This window comes from Neovison vison, chromosome 4, assembly GCF_020171115.1.
Source record: "Neovison vison isolate M4711 chromosome 4, ASM_NN_V1, whole genome shotgun sequence".
Lineage (NCBI taxonomy): Eukaryota > Metazoa > Chordata > Mammalia > Carnivora > Mustelidae > Neogale > Neogale vison.
In genome coordinates this window covers 49,938,133-49,953,336 of record NC_058094.1, presented here as the reverse complement: position 1 = coordinate 49,953,336, position 15,204 = coordinate 49,938,133, and the positions used below count along the sequence as shown (strand labels likewise).

The window sequence follows — 15,204 nt, the reverse complement described above, 5'->3', positions numbered from 1 at the left end:
CCAGGATAAATACAAAAAGAACCACACCTATACACTTAATAGTCAAACTCGTGGTAAATTCGTGAAAGCAAGAAAATATTCATGTAAATGAACAATATAGTTAACTGTTGACTTCTCATCAGAAATAGTAAAGGCCAAAAAAAAAAAACCAAAAACTGGGGCCAGAAGGCAGTGAGTAACATACTTAAGGTATGGAGGAAAAATAAATTATCAGCCAAGAATTCTACATCCAAAAAAAAAAAAAAAAAATCCAGCAAAACTGTCAAGATAAATGCAAAATAATGCATGTCCAGGCAATAGACAAAATTTATTGCTAGCCAACCTACCTCAAAAGAAATGTTGACGTTCTTAAGGCTGAAAGAAAATGATTCCAGATAGTAACTCAAATTCACTGGAAGAAATGAATATTGGGAACAGTAAATATGTAGGTAAGCTCTCCTAAGACTGTATAGATATTTTTACTGTTAATTAGAATGCATTATATACAGCAATAATTGTAACAGTATATTGAATTTACAGCATATGTAGGTGGGATACATGTGACAAAAATAGCATGAAGTTGGCAGGAGGAATGGCTATTTTGCTAGATTAATACTAATCTAAAGATGACTGATAAAATCCATATTGTAATTCCTACAACAGTCACTAAGAAAACACAATTATACTTGAAAAATCAACAGAGTGAGTTCCACTTCTAGAATGGTAGCTCAAGGAGCTCTGTGGACATGTTTTCTAGCAAAACAACCACAACTGGTAAAAAGTATTTTATTTTTTATTTATCTATTAAGATTTTATTTGCAAGAGCAGAGGGAAGGACAGAGGGGGGAAATGGACTCCCTGCTGAGGGGGGAACCCAGCTTGGAGCTCTATCCCAAGACCCTAGGATCATGATCTGAGCTGAAGGCAGACACTTAACCAACTCAGCCACCCAGGTGCCCTGTAAAAAATATTTTAAAACACCCATTTAAGGTCTGAAAATTGTCCCAAGAGCATACAGCAAATGAAGAAACATTTCTTCAAGAAAATTTATTCTCTATAAGAACAGCAAAAGCTGGGGCGCCTGGGTGGCTCAGTGGGTTAAGCCTCTGCCTTCAGCTCAGGTCATGATCCCAGGGTCCTGGGATCAAGGCTTGCATTGGGCTCTTTGCTCAGCGGGGAGCCTGCTTCCCTTCCTTTCTCTGCCTGCCCCTCTGTCCACTTGTGATCTCTGTCAAATAAAATCTTAAAAAAAAAAAAAACCAACAACAAAAGCCTACAATAGATTCCTTAAAATGTCCGGTTTTCACCTAGAAAGAGACTTGTAAAGAAATAGAAAAGAGGGACCCATAGAGAGGGCAAAAAAAGCAGGGAAAAATACTTGTAAGAGGGCCCAAATATTAGATAAAAGACTTCAAGGCAACCACCATATGTTCAAAAGACTGAAAGCATGCTTTAAAAGTAAAGGAAGCTGGGTTAGTAGTGCTTACCAAATAAAGAATAAAGAGAAACATTTTTTAATAAAATTTTACTTTAGGGTCTCTACAGTGCATTTGAACCAGTAGAAGAACCTGAACTTGGAGATTACACAATCTGAAGAGAGAAAAAATACTGAAGGAAAATTAACAGCCTCAGAAATGTGGATCGCATTAACTGCACCAACATACATTGAAGTACAAAAGGAGAGTAAAGGAATGATATATATGAATTCTAAATAAAGTATATATAACTATATAACCTATATATTAGATAGTGGCTCTAAGCTTGCCAAATTTGATGAAAATCATGAATTTACACTCCCAAGAAGCTAACTTCAAGTAGCAAAAATTAGTAGAGAGCCACATAGTAAAAAAAATACTGAAATTGACATAGTAAAAAATGCCGAAATTGAAAGAAATGTGAGAAGTTCCCCAATACTTGCAAATTAAACTGCAACTTCTAAATAACCTATGAGTCAAATAAGAAATGTCAGAGAAAAGATGGAATAAGAGGAATGGGCTCTATATTGACCCATGTTGTGTCTGGGGGTAGGGGGGAGTTAAGAGAAAGAGTCAGACTCCAGAGGTTTAAAAAATTATTTGGTTTTCTGAGTTGTGGGACCCAAGAAAGGCTGCCCACGCTGTTACCTATATCTTGACCCAAAAATCTTTTTTCCCCAGTTGTATGAAGATATAATTGACACGTAATATTGTAGAAGTTTAGGGTATACAACATAATAATATGATGCATGTATTGTGAAATGATTACCATGATAAGTTTAATAATATCACTACACAGTACATTTTTTTCTTATGATGGGAACTTTTAATATCTGCTCTGAGCAACTTTTAAATATACAATACACAACTGTTTACTATAATCATCATGTATATTACATTCCCAGAGCTTAAATATAACTGTAAGTTTATACCTTTTGACTACCTTCATTCAGTTCACCCAACCCCTGGATCCAAAATCCTGATTTAAAAGTACCTAGACTTAAAACTCTCTAGTCTTCTAGTTTCTGTTAGTACATACCAGCCACCAAATTCCTAAAGCCAAGATACACTGTCTTCAATACTAATACTAATACTAATACTGCAAGGTTAGGATGTTAGGTATAGAAGTTCTAGTTTAGTACTCTGGGGGATAATTGGAAAAAATATTCTACTTGCTCTCTACTGAAATCCCAGAATGTTCACTCACATCGCCAAATCCTAAGTGTAGTTTATCCTCTCTTCTTTTGAGTTACTCGAAAATAAACAGCAGCTGATACCCTTCTTCATTAAACCCTACTAATGTACAGTGGATGAAGTAGTAATGTCCTTAGGTTGATATCACAAGTTCCAGTAAATGAATCCAACAATTAGTCTATATTTTATGGAGTAGGAGAGTAACCCTGCCAAAGATGTGACTACTTAATTCATTTGGAAGATTTTCATTGAGAAGTCTTGATACCCCATCTGATTTGTGATTTATGGGCTAGTGATACCACCACCCACTAATGGTGGGGCTCAGTTGTCTCTACTTCCTTTGGCAAAACAAGACTGCTGCTCATGACTAATGTATGCCTTAAATCACAGTGACCAAGGAAGACACAAGCAGCTAAACATATTGGTATAATTGACTCATTTATACATTAAGTGGTTATAACCACCATTTTTGTCTAAGTGCCTGCTCTAGAAAACATAGCTTAGTTATTTCAGAGTGCCTGGAGTCTGTATTCTTTTGTTATGACTCTGTCATGCTGGTGTTTCCAACATTTATTGCCTCATCCTGGGGTATAAACCACAGTCTGACCTAATTGCTTTGCATCAAATAGCTCATGCCTTGTCCTACCGAGAACCCCCTGCCCAATTTCTCCACTGTCATTCCCTGAAAGATGTGTTGAATCAACCACACAGCCACCTACAGAGCAAAACAAGCACCTATTTACTAAAACTTAGGAAACAAAACCTAGAATCCAAACAAACCTACCTGGTCCTTATCCTTACCTCAGGGTCTTGTTGAAAGATTTGCTCAGACTTTCCGGAAATGGTAAGAATCACATATATGTGTGTATATATTCTTTTTATAGTGGGTGTGCTTTCTTTGGTTTTACTGGAAGTGAATTTTAGGAGGATCAATCCATGAGATCTTCTCTGACACTTATCAAATCAAATGCTCTCTACTGAACATTCTTTTCCAGGAAGCTGCTGTGCAGTTTTCCAGCATGATTCCTACCAGGCTTTGGAAAGGCTATATTTAGAAGTAGTTACATCTGTTAGTTGTTAGTTATAAATCTGTAAATAGACTGAATCCTTATCTTTCTTCAAGAAGTGTACAAATTCTAGTCTTTTCACACCTACAGAGATCTAAGTAAGCAGTGCTTTACAGATGAAGTTGGATTTTGTTGTTGTTGTTGTTTTTCTACCAAACTCTTGGCATATCCTTTTATTTAAACCCAAAGAGATGATCATCTTTACAACCTTGAGAATTTAGAGCCTCAATACTCTAAGAATCTTTGAAATCTTTCCAGAATTTTGATTACTGTCAGGCAGTACTTTCCATAGTAGATAACTCTTTGACACTTCACGGGTGTATGAATCGCCCTTGCCTTAGGCTGCCCTTGTAGTTGCCACAGCTTTAAATGGATTATTTTTGTTTGCCATTTTTTCACTTTTATCTCCATACTGCTGTAGTTGTTGGTAATGTAACTGCCTTGCTTTTATTTTTTATTTTATTTTATTTTAATTTTTTTATATTTTTCACATCCAGTGGGACTCAGTCTCACCACCCTGAGATCAAGACGTGAGCTGAGATCGAGAGTCAGATGCCAGGGTCACCTGGGTGGCTCATTGGGTTAAACATCTACTTTTGGCTCAGGTCATAATCCCAGGGCCCTGGGATCCAGCCCCGTGTCAAGCTCCCTGCTCAAGAAGAAGTCTGCTTCTCCCTCTCTCTCTGACCTGCTCCCCTGTTCATGCTCTCTGTCTCTCTCATTTTCTCGTTCAAATAAATAAGATCTTTAAAAAAAAGACACCTAACCGACTGATTGTCTTGCTGTTAGATTCTGTTTTCTTAGTATATGGCTCATCAAGGGAGACTGAGGGTCTGTCTATGCTACTTCTTTCCACTATTTTTAAACCTTTAAGGTGGAAGGGCTTCCTGATTGGCAGATAGTTTCTTCTGAACAGTAATGAAAACAATATTGGTTTGCACTTTTACAAGCCTGGAATGCCCTTTCTGCTCTTGGTGTTTACAATGCTGGCATACCTCACCTACTATTTTGTGAACACTGTTGAACTTATGAAATCTACGTGCTTGCTCTCTTTACTGATATAACCCATATAAAGATTCTGAACTTTGAGAGCATATTCTTTGTGACGCATAAGGGGCTAAAGATTAGAAGAGTGCCCAGGGTGCTATAGTTCCTTGGTAGTGTATGCAGCCTATTGATTGTATGGGTTCCCCTAAGGGACCTTGGAGATAGCCCTTTCCAGTGGGCGTTGATGTCTGACCTCATGCTATCTCTAAGCTAGGATGCAGACAGGTCTGAGGAGTGCTCTGGAAAGCACAGTGGCCAGGGTCCATGTTGGACAAGCCATCATGTCCATCTGTACCAAGCTGCAGAACAAGGAGTATGTAATTGAGGCCCTACGTAGGACCAAGTGCAAGCTCCCTGCTGCCAGAAGATTCACATTTCTAAGAAGTGAGGTTTGACTTAAGTTTAAAGTGGATGAAATTGAAGATATGGTTGCTGAAGAAAAAGCAGCTCATCAGAAGGCTATGGAGTCAAATGTATCCCTAATCATGGCCCCTTGGATGAATGGTGGGCTCTGTAGTCAGAGAACCTGGGCACTGCCTATCAGTGAATCCTATTTCCTGTCAAAAAAAAAGACTAGAAGAGTAAAATGTTTTTCTTCCTCTCAGCTAAAAGATAAGTGTTTACTAAACTTTAACTGGTTATAATTACTAAAGAAATTGATACACTTAAAAACTGGTATAACATCATCAGTTTTATCTTATGATTTCTAGCATATTTTCACACTACCCAAATTATTAGTTTCTTATTAGTTCTCCTAAAACTAAGTTTTAAAAATTAAATACTTTTAGCCATAATTTAAATAACATAAGTTAAATCACTAGTTTGATGTTCTGGTTATGTTTGTTTTAAAATTTTCCCAATTCACATTAAATTAGTCATGCAAGTATTACAATTAAAAGGTGACCATGTAATCAGCTGAAGTCATTCTGTGTAATACCAGTAGGATGCGCATCACAAATTACAAAAGACAGACAAACTGTTGGATGGTCTACTGACTAATGAAAGATCCCAAAGGTAATATTTTGGCTTTTCCATTTTTCCCATTTTACAAAGCATTTTTTCTCAGAGATTCTAAAAGCATATATTATTTGATTTAGTAATGTTTATGGCTAACATGACATAGTTGGAAGATATCCACGAACGAGTCTGAATTTTTGCTAAAGTATTTTTTATAAAAGCATACATATAATTATGTAAGTATGTGTTTTATAAATAAAATAGTTTAATTACAGTAGAACAAGACAAAATAGTACATACTTAAAGGTTAGCTAATTCTTGGATAACTTTTGTCATTACCTGGAAGGATTTACTTATTTGTTTGCATAGACGGTTTTATTTTTCGTTCTAGGGAATAGGTTTCTGGTACTACACAAGGAACTGAATGATGTGGGGGTCATTAGTGGTGAAAAATTATCTTTTGACAACACTTTTGACTTGGAATCACCCCCTCTTGATGATAAATCCAAAATATGTCAACACTCATTTGACACAGGGTTTTAGTTGCCAAAGGGTTTGTACCAGAGGGTACTATGCAGAAGTTTGGATCTTAATTGGGGCAATGTATTATGAACGGGAACCCTTCATGTGATGGCTCATTATTTAGACAAGCTTTGGTAGTTTAGTGATAAGTATTTTTATCTTACTAAAATTTCAAAGAAATGTGTTATCAATCATATTTCCAATGAAGAGAGTTGCTAAGCAACTTGATTTTGCATGAAGGTCTAAATGACATTCAGCTTCAATAAATGTTTGACCCGATTTGCATCCTCTTTTTTTTATCTGTAAGAGCAGAGGACTGTTCATGCATAAGGAAATAGAAGATTGCAATGTATCCTAGTTGAATTATATTTTGCTGTAACAACTGGATCTCTTGTTCTTATATTTGAACATGTATTGTTGAAATTCAGACCCCACATATCAGATCATAAGCATTAACCTAATGACGATAAGAATTAGCGTTTTTTTCCCTAAGATTTATTTATTCATTTGAGAGGAGAGAGAGATGGGGGTGGGGGTGGTAAAGGAGCAGAGGGAGAGAGAATCCCAAGCAAACTCCAACCTCCACAAGGAGCCCAACGTGGCCCCCATCTCACAACCCTGAGATCACAACCTGAACTGAAACCAAGAGTCAGATGCTCAACTGACTGCGCCACCCAGGAGCCCCAGGCATTAGAATTCTTTTCTTTTTTTTTTAAAGATTTTATTTATTTGACAGAGAGAGAGATCACAAGTAGGCAGAGAGGCAGGCAGGCAGGGGAAACAGGCTCCCTGCCAAGCAGAGCCGACTCAGGCAGGGTTCGATCCCAGGACTCTGGGATCATTACCTGAGCCGAAGCAGAGGCTTTAACCCACTGAGCCACCCAGGTGCCCCTGCATTAGAATTCTTAATTCTTAGAACTCTTCAAGGAAGAGGCCACTATTTCTCTGCTTCTTTTAATATCATCCCAGATTTTTAATATATGTGCTCTTTCTGTAAACTGACTTGATGGTGTAGTAGGGTAGAATACAAGTCACCATATAAAATTTAAATTCTAATGTATGCAAATTATATTTTTATATAAGTTTGTGTAATTTGCATTTCCTGTTTCTACTTATAATGCACAAACTTGTGAAAACAACCTCTTTGGGGCACCTGGGTGGCTCAGTGGTTTAAAGCCTCTGCCTTCGGCTCAGGTCATGATCCTAGGATCCTGGGATCCAGCCCCACATCAGGCTCTCTGTTCAGCAGGGAGCCTGCTTCCTCCTCTCTCTCTGCCTGCTTATGATCTCTGTCAAATAAACAAATAAAATCTTTAGGGAAAAAAAAAGAAAAGAAAACAACCTCTTTATTTATTATATTGTTGTACCATTCAAGTTTTGGTGGGCAAAGAATAATGTTCTTTATCATAATGAGAAGATGAATAATCCTTGAAATGTATTTCTTAACTAAGTTTGTTGTTTTTTGGTAGTATTGTTTTGCTTGTTTATTTTCCCTAGAAAGTATAGAAGATAGATGTTTGTGTGTTGCAAGGTTTGGACAGGAAAAACAAAAACCTAAATTGTTTTCTTACTAACTTAGAAAAGATAATGCAAGGGAGTAATAAAGCTAATGAGGTAGGTAGCTTTTGATGGAAATTCGTTAGCTCAAAGGAGACCTGAAATTTGAAAATTCCAACCAATCCTGACCACTAAATAGGCTCATGCATTTAAAAACTGGTATGTCATCATTAGCAACCAAAATAAAATTTGGTTGGGGTGCCTGGCTGGCTTGGTTGGAAGAGCATGTGACTCTTGATCTGGGGGTTGTGAGTTCAAGCTCCACATTAGGGGTAGAGATCACTTAAAAATAAAATCTTTTAAAAAAATAACAAAAAAAAAACCTTTTAAAAAATGCACAATTGTGTCATAACATGGTAATTAAATACTTAAGAAAATCCAACCAAAGTTTTTTGAATTTAGTTTTAAGTTTTTTTATTTTTAAATCTCTATACCCAATGTGGGGCTTGAACTCACAACCCAAGATCAAGAGTTGTATGCTCTACCAACTGAGCCAGCCAGGCACTCTTCTTAATGATTATTTGTATTTTGATTTTTTAACTTCATGTTTCTTAAACAATTTCATTAACAGAAATTTCCGAAAAGATTCAACAGTATATTTTTTAAAGATTTTATTTACTTATTTGACACAGAGAGAGAGAGCACAAGCAAGGGGAGCTGCAGACAGAGGGAGAGGGAGAAGCAGGCTCCCCGTTGAACAGGGACCCTGATATGGGGGGCTGGATCCCAGGGCCCTGAAATCATGACCTGAGCCGAAGGCAGACACTAAATTGACTGAGCCACTCAGGTGCCCCAAGATTCAACAATATTAAGAAGACTTTTGTGTTATCAGCCCCTGATCTTTAGTTGTTTTTAAGGGAAAAGATAATTTCCTTTTTTTTCATGTTGTTATTCAGTATTTCTCAAAGAATGACCATGGGTATGAGAACTACCTAAAACTGAAAATTGCAGATCTAAAAAAAAAAAAAAAAAAAAAAAGAAAATTGCAGATCTCTAAGTCAAATTCTCATATCAAATGCTGATTTCATCTCTGAGGTTTGGGTCCAAGAGTTTGCATTTTTAACAAATACCAAAGATGATTTTTCTCAGTAAAAGCTGGGAACCAGTGTTGTAAGTGGTTTTTAGCTTTTTCAACAGACATGATATTTTGAAGACTAAATGAAATGATGGCTAATTTGTGAATATTTTCTAGTTGAATCCCAGCTACTTTAAATAAGTGAAAAATCTATTGTGAAAAATACAAAAACACTGCAAAATAAATTTCAAGTGACCTATTAGCATCATTAACAGTATAATTGCCTTTAAGAAACCCTTTAAAAATTGAAATTAAAAAAAATCTATTTTCAAAATTACCAAAATAGCTTTTATAAAGTAATACTACATGCTATGGAATGAATCGTGTCACCCCCAAATTCATGTTAAAGTGTGATGGTGTTTGAGGAGGGAGCCTTTGGAAGGTATTAGGTTTAGAAGAAGTCTTGAGAATAGGGCCCTCCTGATGGTATTAGTGTCCTTATAATAGACACTGGGAGCTTACTCACACTTTTTGTCTCTGTCTTGTGAGGACAAGGAAAGAAAGTCTGTAAGCCAAGAATAGAGCTCTCACTAGGACTTGACCTGGTGGCACCCTGAACTTGGACTTCGGGCCTCTAGAACTGTGAGAAAAACTATGGTATTTTTGTTATGACAGCCTTACCCAACTAAGGCACAACATAAATGTAAATTTTTTTAATAATAATAATTTTATCAATTCCTGTCCAAGCATGTATAGAATGTTGTCTTCAAATTAAAAATAGTTTTTATTAATTTTATTCATCAATAAAATTTTATTAATAAAATTAATTTGCAAAACTTGTCACTGATTTTGCTAATGACAAATCACACAGGAAAAACCACTTTCAGATCAATTGTTTGACTTTTTTTAGCTGAATATTTCATGTTTTATTTCAGATTTTTAATTTCAAGTTTTGCTTATAGAGTTCTTTAATTAAATTGAAGACTATTTGGTTATTAGAAAGTTCTATGTATAGGAAACAAATGTATTATAACGGTTTCGTTTTACTTGTGAATGCTGCTGTCTGAACATTTCATTTAGTCACCTATTTTTGCTAGTTTGTTACTTTAAGTAAACTTTTGCATGAAGCTTTCTTAATTTTGTCATATAGAATTCCCACATTTACTATATTCCAAGGGTCGTGAAAACAATTCATTTAAAATTTAGACCTGATTCTCAGAAGTTTGTAATCAAGACAAAAGACTTTTTTTTTTTTTAACCTCAGATCTGTGTGCCATCTCATTTATCAAAAATGGCTTGGGGTATCACTGAAGTACAAAAACCTACGAATGCCTAATAGTCTAAATAACACAGAATAATCTGTTTTCAATAAGGCATTAAGGACACCTCTAAATGCAGGCGATCTTGGGGTCTAGCTGAGTCTAGAGTTCACAACCTCTCCCGTTACACTTCAGTTCCTCTACCTACAAAGTTAAGGCCTTGGGAATAATTGCTGATTAGGACAAAACCATCCCAAACCTGAAAAGATGATCTATGGAATAAATCCCTGCACTTAGTCCCAGTCACTGAAATGTTTGCAAAAGATTCTAAAGCTCGAAAAGAGCGCTCAGCAGGTAACACCCGAAGACGGTAAACGAGCCAAATCTGATCTCCTGCGGCTCTACAAACGGAGCTCAGAAACCGATGGCCAGTGCGCATAGTGTTTTTCTGCCCCAGAGATGTCCTTGCTTTCTCCCGCTGCAGCTGCAGGAGGTCGTCCTTCCTCGCGGCAGCTCACGAGCAGCAGGGAGGCGAGTGTGAAACACACTCACCGACGCTTCCCCTCCTCCCTGCTCACTCCTCCTTCCCAAGGAAAAATGCGTTTCCAGGCAACGGCGGGCCGCGGCGTCACTTCCTGCCATTTAAACTCGGGTCCCCACCCCTCGCGGCCCCTTCTCTCAGCTTCCACTCCCCCTCCCCTCGGCCGTGGGCTTCATTCACGCTTCCCAGGGCTTGGGGAGGGGGCGGAGGCCGTCGCGCCCAGCCGCCCCGAGACCAGTGGGCGCCGCGCGCGCACCTGTTGTTGCAGGAGCCCCGCGCTCCTTGGCTCTGCTCTCGGCCGCCGGCGGCTGGAGCGGCCGCAGGAGAGTGGGCCCGGCAGGTGGCCGCGGGCGGGGGCGGACGAGCCGCTGGGCGCAGGGGCCGCACCACCGCGGCGTGGGGACGCGATGGCGGCGGCGGAGCCCGCGAGCTCGGGCCAGCAGGCACCGCAGGGGCAGGGCCAGGGCCAGCGGCCGCCGTCGCAGCCTTCCCAGGCGCAGCCTCCGCAGCAGCCACCGCTGCCTCAGCTCGGGGGCGGCGGGGGCGGTAGCAGCAGGCACGAGAAGAGCCTGGGGCTGCTCACCACCAAGTTCGTGTCGCTGCTGCAGGAGGCCAAGGACGGCGTCCTGGATCTCAAAGCGGTGAGCGCGGGAGGCGGGGATGGGGGCGGACTTCGTTGCCCGAGGCCCCCGAAGAAGCCCACCCCCTTGAAGCGTGGGTCGGGCCGCGTGGTGTGGCGCCTCGCGGGGACGGGGCGACCCCAGAGCTAGGGCCATGTGGCCGGTGCCCAGGCCCAGGACTTCGGGATGGGGGAGGGACGAGGGACCAGGATGGCCCCGATCGGCCGCACAACCAATAGGGCCCGGCGCCGCGCCGGGCTCTCGACAAAGAGCCTAGGATTTGGAGCGCGCCCGCGTGGCTTCTGGCGCAGGAACCCGAGGGCTACCGAGGGTCCTTGCTGCTTCGCGTCCACCTGTGGCAGTGGCGCAGGAGGTCCCGGGGCACCTTGCCTGGAGACACCTGGGGATCGATTTTGCTGTTAGGAATGACGGTTTTAATAGGCTATTCTAGTTGAGAGCGTGTTCCCCTTGTTCGAAACAAAACAAAACAAAAAACCCGATGTTGCCACCGCTTCCGGATGAAACGGAAAAAAAGTGAACTTTCCACACTCATTCCCCGATGAAATAATAATAGTAATAAAAACCCGCTCTCCTGCACAATTCTTTTCATCATCATGACGGCTGGGAGGGTGATATTTGATTTTTGATTTAATATGGTGTCTGATAGAGATTTCTAAAAGGGAGACTTGCCATCACACAGAAAGAGGGTGTTCCAGAGCTTTGACTCAAGAAGCGCTTAGTAAACTGTTTTATGAGAAAGTGTGCTTCGTCGTTTACTACAGTTTTTCAAACAACAACATGCATCAAAACTGTTCAGTTAAACAAAATGACTTATCCGTTCCAGGCAGGATTTAGAAGGATTCCCCACAACAGGAGAATGTGATTACTTGAATTAAAATTCAACCAGTGCACCAAGTTTAAGTAAGAACCAAAGCTTTAAAAACAAAAAATTTTTAAAAGATTTTATCTACTTATTTGACAGAGACCGCAAGAGAAGGAACACAAGCAGGGGGAGTGACAGAGGGAGAAGCAGGCTTGCCGCCCAGCAGGAAGCCCATTGAGGGGCTTGATCTTGGGACCCTGAGATCACAACCTGAGTGGAAGGCAAATGCTTAACTGACTGAGCCACCCAGGCACCCACAAATAAAAATTACTGAGGAGTCGTTAATTGCCACAGACCCCTCTGAGGCATTTCCCGGAAATCAGATTTTACACTGTTGATTGGTCCCAGCACCCACCGGAGTGCCAGTGGAACCACTTGAGAGTGTGACCAAGATCTTTAAGGTTGTGCCTAGGGCAAGGGAAACAGCATCTGAGCTGGATAGCATTCTGTAGTACTCCCTGAAGGTAGAGAGGAAGCCCCCTCCCCACTTGAAGGTATTCTACTATAGGTCCTCCTCTGAGTGTAGCCCAGGGACTGCTGCTGTTTGACTTTGAGTGCCCTTTCCTTACCCTAAGCACAGAAGGTGTTCATTAAGTGATTACTGAAGTTGAATTATCTGAATTCAAATGAGGCATGATGTGTGCATTTTGCATGTTGGCAAGTAGTTTCCACTGTCTTCTTTTTTATTTCTGGAATTTCCCCCTCAACTCTAGAAATACCTTTTTCATTCTACAGCCTTTTCCTCCCTCGCTTCCTTCCTTTCTAACTCCCGAAAGTGCTTTATAGAATATATAAAGTATTTAGATTGTCAAGAACTAAAATGGATTCAGTTTAAAGAATTTCATAGGAAGTCGCGAAGTCATCAACGAAAGCCAGAGAGGTTACAAAACATGGCCTGCAAACTGCTGTTCAAAATCTAGATATTGAGTTGTATCCTGAACTTACCATGTAAATGTACTGTGGTTTCAGTGAAGGGAATCAGGGAAGTTTTGGGTTTTCCAGCTACAGCTGAACTTGGGCTTTAACTTTGAGGGCTTCTTTCTCAGCTCACCAGGGAATATGATGGAACTTCGCCTTACTTGCCTTTAAATTCTTTGTCTTTCTCCTGTTTCATCTACAGCCATATAAGTGTTCTCCAGAAGTCACAGAGAAAGTGAGTAGGAAGTGGAGTTTAATTTATCGTAACAACACTGTTTCACTCACCCTGGAACTTTCCTAAAAGTTTCAGAGATTTCTGCAGTAAGATTATGTCTCTTTATATTAATAATTTTTTATTCCTAAAGAGCACTGTGTCATTCTGTTTCACATATATATGAAAAAATACATATTTATTTACATATACTTTTCATTTATTTACATAGATGTATAAAATCTTATTTATATAAAATTCTTACAGTGAAATCTTTCCATGGTGTTTCTTATTGTGAACCATGACATCTACTACTGAAAAATAAGAACATAACACTGTGTCTTAGTGATGCATTTTTTCTTCATAATATACCTGAGAAAATTGCCTCATAAATCAAATAAATTCTAATAAAGCTGTTCGAGTATACTTTAACAATTAGGAGGGATTAGAAATACCTTGAAAGTGATTTTTGAACCTTATATAATCTCTCCCTCCAATTCCCACACTGTAGGATTTTATTTACAAAAATGGGGTGCAGTAGTTACATTTTTTTTATTCGAGTGAGATGACACATTATACTTACTCCTGTCAACTTATGCTGCTAATAACTATCATTTATTGAGAGTTTGTTCCAGACTTTTCACATATGTTAACTAATTTTATCATCTTAACAACTTGGAAATTTGGCCCTAACATCCCTATTTCACAGATCAGAAAATTGATACATTGAGTAACTTGCCCAGTGTCATACAGTAGAAAGTGATTTGAAAGTAGACCATTTTTCTATTGTGTATGCTTTACTGCCTTTTAGTATTCCTTAGAAAAACCAAAACTTCTCATTTAAGTTTTTCATCTGTATAAGAACGTGGAATGTTTCTTCTAAAGAAAAACACATGATTATTTTTATTCCTCTACCCATGGCAGAAGAGAGAGGTATTAAGCTCTTTATTTTTTTTTAAAGATTTTATTTATTCATTTATTTGAGAGAGAGAGAGAGAGAGAGAGAGAGAGAGAGCACACACATGCACACAGCAGAGGAAGGGGCAGAGGGAGAGGGAGAGAGAATCCCAAGCAGACTCCATGCTAAGCATAGAACCCAATTTGGGACTCAGTCTCACGACCCTGAGATCATGACCTGAGCTGAAATCAAGAGTCAGAAGTCCAACCTGCTGAGCCACCCAGGTGCTCTGAACTCCTCCTTTAAAAATGAGGGTATTGATGGCAAATTCCACATTATTTCACAAATTAAACTAGGGTTCTACTTTTCCAGAAGTAAGAATTTAAGGAACTGTTAAGATAGTCATGACTATCTATATTTTGTTTTGGAAATTCCTATTAAATATAATTTCTAACTGAGTTTCTATATTTTGTTTGTCATTTTGATGACCTGAATTTTAAAGCATGATTAAGATTGTATTATAATTGTTTATCTTACAAATTGCCTGCATGATATCTAGGTTAAAATGATAAAGTATTTATGATATTCCTTATCTCACAGGTCCCTGACTTGTACCCATTTATGATTAGCTAGTTAATACATGCCTTGGAAGAGATAATTAATCTAAGGCCTTTGTGACATAAAGCAAAGATTTGGTGTCACAGGATAAAGATTGGTTAGCCTAAAAAAAAATATATGAGTAGGACAGGCAGAACTTTAGGGCATAAAAATTCTCAGGACAATTTAGGGCTTAAAAATTCTCAGGACAATATACTTTTGAGTGTATACCCCAAAGATTTAGAAACAAGGTCTTAAACAGATAATTGTATATCCCATATTCGTAGCATTATTCACAAGAGCCAAAAGATAGAAGCAATACAAGTGTCTATCAACAGATGAATAAGTAAACAAAATGTGATCTGTACCTACAATGGAAGACTATGCAGCCTTAAAAAGGAAGGAAATTCTCACACATGCTACAACATAGATGAACCTTGAAGACATGCTAGTTACAAAAAGAT

General features: G+C 39.1%; 1 protein-coding gene and 1 pseudogene across 2 annotated transcripts in view; both read left to right on the top strand.

The window, feature by feature from the left end:
* Positions 1-4,829: 4,829 nt before the first annotated feature.
* Positions 4,830-4,929, top strand: LOC122905783 (annotated as a pseudogene).
* A 5,836-nt stretch (positions 4,930-10,765) lies between these two features.
* The window catches only part of E2F5 (E2F transcription factor 5), a 29,421-nt gene continuing 24,982 nt past the window's right edge, over positions 10,766-15,204 (top strand). Inside the window, exon 1 of one of the 2 annotated variants that reach the window (XM_044245383.1) lies at positions 10,766-11,254. In XM_044245383.1, coding sequence (XP_044101318.1) covers positions 11,021-11,254 — 234 coding nt within the window. In that variant the 5' untranslated portion in view covers positions 10,766-11,020. The remainder of the gene's footprint in view (positions 11,255-15,204) is intronic. The other variant, XM_044245382.1, reaches the window with a different exon arrangement.